At 48.1% G+C, this 6,000-nt stretch overlaps 1 protein-coding gene across 1 annotated transcript in view; it reads left to right on the forward strand.

Annotated features, from left to right (window-relative positions):
• Positions 1-4,160, forward strand: part of znf653 (zinc finger protein 653) — a 31,231-nt gene extending 27,071 nt beyond the window's left edge. Inside the window, exon 8 of the mRNA XM_038784812.1 lies at positions 3,862-4,160. Coding sequence (XP_038640740.1) covers positions 3,862-4,039 — 178 coding nt within the window. The 3' untranslated portion in view covers positions 4,040-4,160. The remainder of the gene's footprint in view (positions 1-3,861) is intronic.
• Positions 4,161-6,000: the final 1,840 nt, after the last annotated feature.

Raw genomic sequence — 6,000 nt, forward strand, 5'->3', positions numbered from 1 at the left:
GTCTTTCCTAGCCAGGCCAGCATTCGGGGAGTGACTCTGGGCGATGGGAAGGTTAAGTTAACACTGGTCCCCATTCTTCGGCCACCTCCCAAAGGAGAAGCTGATCACCGGTGAAATCTACTCTTTTTCAGTCTGAAACGGCACATCTGGGGGAAAAAGGGATTGTCACTTAGAGATAGATAAGGGGAATAAGAAAAAATGAATTGATCACATTGAAAATCCAGGTTCTATAGTAAAAAAGGCCTAAAATTTAAAATAAAGTTCAGTAAAATGTTCTTTTTTTTTAATAAAAAGAGCAAAATAAGATGCTGGAATTTGGGAATAAAAGAGGCAGGAATTATTTAGCAGGTCTGGCGGTACCTGCAGGGAAAAACAAAATTAATAATAATCATCGCTTATTGTCACAAGTTGGCTTCAATTAATTTACTGTGAAAAGCCCCTCGTCGCCACATTCCGGCGGCTGTTTGGGGAGGCTGGTACGGGAATTGAACCCGCGCTGCTGGCATTGTTCTGCGTTACAAGCCAGCTGTTTAGCACACTGTGCTAAACCACCCCCTGTAATTAATGTTTCAGGTCAGTGATGAACTGGTGAAAGGTCATGGAGCTGAAACGTTAACTCTCTTTCTCCCACCAGGATGCTGCCAGTCAGGCTGTGCAATTTCTAGACTTTTTCTGCCTCGTTTTAAAGAAAAAAAAGAGATTTTGGTTTGTACCGCGCCTCTAGGCTTGGCAGCAAAGTACTTTTTGAAGGGCAGTCGCTGTCTCGTAACGTGGCAAACGCTGAGCCTTTCCTTTCCTGCCAGTACTGTGGGTGTGCGCATGGCACAGGGACTGCGGCGATTCGCGAAGGCAGCTCGCGCTACCACTTCAATGGCAATTAAGGGTGGGGAATAAATGCTGGCCGAGCCATCAACACCCGCACCCTATGAAAAAATAAATGCATTAAAAAAAAATGTGCACAACAAGCTCCCACAAAGTTACAATCACCGTAGGATCTGTACATTTAAGACTGGCGTCAGGAAACCCTTCCAAGCACAGAGTGATCACATGGGGTGGACACCTCGACAGTAGCAGCAGCGAAAGCCCTAAAATAATCTATTCCATAGAATCCTGATAGTGCAGAAGGAGGCCATTTGGCCCATCGAGTCTGCACACTTCCCTGCCCTATCCTCGTGACAATCACCCAAGGCCGTAATTCCCGGGTCCCTGGCGTGTGAGGCAGCAGTGCTAACCACTGCCCTATTTGAGTCGATTTTGTCACTGCAATGATGGGAGGGAGGTTAGGTTGTTCTTAGAACAAAGAATATGGCAGCACAGGAATAGACCCTTTGCCCCACCAAGCCTGCGCCAATCCTGGTTCGTTGTTTAGACCTGCTTATTACCCAAACGATCTGTATCCCTCCATTCCCCACCCGTTCGTGTGCCTATCAAGCTACATCTTTAAGTGTTGCTATCGTGCCTGCCTCCGCCACCTCCACTGGCAACGCATTCCGGGCACCCACCATCTCTGTATGAAAAGCATCTCCCGCTCGTCTACTCTAAACTTCCCCCTCTCACCATGAACCCGTGCCCCCTTGTAATTGAGTCCTGCAATCTGGGGAAAAAGCTTCTAACTATTCACCCTGTCTATACATCTTGGAATGTTGTAGACCTCAAACAGGTCTCCCCATAGCCTCCGTCTTTCCAACGAAAAAAAATCTGGATTTATTCAAACTCTCCTCATAGTTAACACTCTCCAGACCAGGCAACATCCTGGTAAACCTTTGTGCTCTCTCCAAAGCATCCACGTCCTTGTAGTGTGGTGACCAGAACTGCACGCAATATTCCAAACGTGGCCTAACTTTATACAATTGTAACATGGCCTGCCAACTCTTGTACTCAATGCCCCTATGTCTTCTTGACCACCTCATCCACCTGCATTGCCACTTTCATGGAACTATGGACCTGAACACCCAGATCCGTCTGTATGTCAATGCTCCTAAGGGTTCTGCCATTTTCTGTATATTTCACACCTGAATTTGAACTTCCAAAATATATCACCGCGCATCTGCCATTTCTCTGCCCAACTCTCCAATCTATCTATATTCTGCTGTATTCTCTTACAGTCCCCTACACTACCTGCAACTGTACCTATCTTAGTGTCCACTAGTTACAAATCTCCATTCTGTAAAAACTCCCTTCCACTGCTACTCTGTCACCTGTTGCCAAGCCAGTTCTTATCCATCTAGCTAGCACACCCCAAATCCCATGCAACTCTACCTTTTGTATCAGTCTGCCTTGAGGGACCATGTTAAACACCTTACTAAAGTCTGTGTAGATGATACCCACAGCCTTTCCCTCATCAATTAATTTTGTTACCTCCTCAAGAAATATCAAGTTGGCAAGACATGACCATCCCGGCACAAAATCATGTTGGCCATCACTGACCAGTCCGTTCGCTTCCAAATGTGAATATATCCTGTCCCTCAGTATCTTCTCCAATAGCTTCCCCACCACTGACGTCAGACTCACCTGCCTATAACTACCTGGATTATCCCTGCTTCCCTACTTAAACAAAGGGACAATATTGGCCATTGTCCAGATGGTGCAAAGATATCTGTTAAGGCCCCAGCTATTTCCCCTCTTGCTCCCACAGTAAACTGGGATATATTCCATCTGGCCCAGGGAACTTGTCTATCTTAGTGCATTTTAAGATATTCAACATGTCCAAAGATGTGCAGGTTAGGTGGATTGGCCATGCCAAATTGCCCCTTATTGTCCAGAAGGTTAGGTAGGGTTATGGGGATAGGGTGGAGGAAGGGGCTTAAGTAGGGTACTCTTTCCAAGGCCTGTGCAGACTCGATGGGCCAAATGACCTCCTTCTGCACTTAGGGATTCTATGAATACTTCCTTTTACATTCTGCTAACATGTCCTAAAGTATTCATACACCCATCCCTAAGTGGGTGAGATCATTAATGAGTACTTTGCCTTGGTATTCACCAAGGAGAGGGACATGACAGATGATTCTTCATGTCCCTCTCCTTGGGGAATACCAATACAAAGTCCTCATTAAAGATCTCACCCACTTCCTCTGACTCCACGCATAACTTCCCTCCTTTGTCCTTGAGTGGGTCTACTCTTTCCCTAGTTACCCTATAAATGGCCGTGGGATTTTCCTTGACCCTGCTTGCCAATGACATTTCATGGCCCCTTTTAGCCCTCCTAACTCCCCGTTTGAGTTTGTTCCTACTTTCTCTATATTCTTCAAAAGCTTTGTCTGTTTTTAGTTACCTAGACCTTATGTATGCTTCCTTTTCCTTTTTGACTCGTCTCACCATTTCCGTGTCATCCATGGTTCCCTAATCCTGCCATTTCAAGCCTTAATTTTCACAGGGGCGTGCCTGTCTTGCACTCTAATCAACTGGTCTTTAAAAGACTCTCACAAATGGGGATTTGCCCTCAAACAGCCGCTCCCAATCCACATTCTCCAGCTCTTGCCGAATTCTGTTGTAGTTGGCTTTCTCCCAATTTAGTACCCTCACTCGACGACCACTCTTGACCTTATCTATGAGTATTCGAAAACCTATGGAATTATGATCACTATTCCCAAAATGTTCCTCTTTGGTCACCTGGCCGGACCCCTTCACCAATGCCAGGTCCAGCAAGGCACCCTCTCTGGTTGGTCTAGCAACATACTGCTTCAAAAAACCCTCCTGGACACACCTAACAAATTGCTCTCCATCAGAATCCAGCTTGGATAGATGAACTAAGTCCTCTTCATGTGGGGAAAAGTGCGGAGTTGGGAATCGGGATGTTGAACTGTGCTCAATGAGGTTAATATTGATTCAGGCTTTTCTCCCCCCTCCTTGGTGTTTTTGAAGGTGCGAAATCTGTGGCTATCAGTGTCGGCAGAGGGCGTCGCTGAACTGGCACATGAAGAAACACGACACCGAGATACAGTACAATTTCACCTGCGAATACTGTGGCAAGAGGTTTGAAAAGATGGACAGTGTCAAATTTCACAAATTAAAAAGCCACCCCGAGTGTCAAACCATGTGACGCCACTGGACTTGGGACGGGAGTAAAACCTGAGGCACGTGCACAACCCCTCCTCGACTCCCATGTAAATTCTGTGCAAGTACTGTGACACTATGGAAAATGAAATTTTATATTATTTCCAGCTTTTTCTCCATATTAAATATTTTCAAATGAAGGGGGTGGGGTGGGCGTTGGAGTGTTTTGGGGGGGGGGGGGGGGGGGGGGGGGGAACTTTACTTGAATCTTGGGTCAGTGCAATCACTGGTGTTGTGGCGGGCGTGTCACTTTCACAAGGCACTCTGAACCGACCGCTGGTGAAGCCAAAGGTGGATTTGGCGCTGAACTCGTGTAATGTCCTGCAATGAAATGGCGTTGTTTATGAACTCCCGGGTTGTCTGCGGGTGGGTGGGGGGGGGGGGCTCGGTGTGGCGGGCAGCGGGGTTGACGGGGCACTAAGGACGGCGGCGGCGTTATTGGTGAGCGTCCTTCTGCCTGGAACTCCGGTGAATTTTCCCCGCCGGGCTGCAGTGCTCACCTGCTTGCCAAGAGGGTGAAAGAGTGGCCTTTAAATGTCTCGGTCGTTTTCGTACAATCCTTTTTGAGGATGAACACCTCGCCCAGCTCGTAGTGAACAGCGGGCCGGCAAGAGAAAGGGGCATGTTTTACTATTTAGCAACAAGACGACCTGCAAATACCAACGGCAATAAATGAAACCAGGCATCTCGATAATTTTACTTTCTTGTGTTTTCTTCAAGTCGCTGATTATTTTTTAGGAATGTCATTCCAAGCTGCTGCGGCCTTTACTTATACGTGGGCGTTGCTGTTCATCGACTGCTAAAGCACATGCGACACCACCTGCGTGTGTTGCAGCCTCCTCACCTAATGCCCACACAGGCCAGTGGGGCCAACTGCGGTGCCCTTAACGCCACCTGGGTTGCGACTTCACTAACTCGGCACAGAATGAAACACGGGACCTTCCTGGTTTGCGTGGTTCAGTTACTGCTGGGTCATTAGGACGCTGGCGGGAAAATAATTGAGCTGAAAAATGTAGCAAGAAGAGAGGAGGCAGGCCAAGTAGAAGAAAAGAACACTGCTTTCAATGTGGGCACCGCCAGGTTACACTGAGGCGACAGGATCAGCTAGTGTGGAGAGCATGCAGCATGTACAGAATCATGCCCTGGTAAGAGTTTGCACCCTGAGAAGAAGGTAGTGGTTTGAAAGAAAGAACAAACACATGCTGTGTTCTGTTTGGTACTTAACATACTGCTCCTTTTTCCACTGAAGGGTCTGATTGGTGGCACAATGCTTAGCACTGCCGCTTCACTGCACCAGGGACCTGGGTTCGATTCTGGCCTTGGGTAACTGTGTGGAGTTTACACTTCCTCCCCCCGTGTCTGCGTGGGTTTCCTCCTGGTGCTCCGGTTTCCTCCCACAGTCCAAAGATGTGCTGGTTAGGTGGATTGGCCACGCTAAATTGTCCCTTGGTGGGGTTACGGGGATAGGGCAGGGGGGGAAGTGGGCCTAGGTAGGGTGCTCTTTCTGAGTGTCGGTGCAGATTCGATGGGCCGAATGGATTCTATGACTGTGTGGCGTTTGCACGTTCTCCCCGTGTCTGTGTGGGTTTCCTCCGGGTGCTCCGGTTTCCTCCCACGGGCCATAGGTTAGGTGGGCTCGGCCGTGCTAAAATTGCCCCTGAGTGTCCAGCGATGTGCAGGTTAGGTGGGGCTGTGGGGATCGGGAGGGAGAGTGAACCTGGCTCTTTTGACAGGTCGGTGTGGGCTCGATGGGCCGAATGGCCTCCATCTGCACCGTAGGGATTCTAGTGGACTAGCCAATATTAAGGGCATTCAAATGGTCATTGGATAAATGTACGGATGATAATGAAATAGTGTAGATGGGCTTTAGATTGGTTTCACAGGTCGGCGCAACGCCGAAGGGCCTATACTGCGCTGTAACGTTCTATTGTTCTATATATGGTTAGA

The sequence above is a fragment of the Scyliorhinus canicula genome, chromosome 25, assembly GCF_902713615.1.
Source record: "Scyliorhinus canicula chromosome 25, sScyCan1.1, whole genome shotgun sequence".
NCBI classification, from domain to species: domain Eukaryota; kingdom Metazoa; phylum Chordata; class Chondrichthyes; order Carcharhiniformes; family Scyliorhinidae; genus Scyliorhinus; species Scyliorhinus canicula.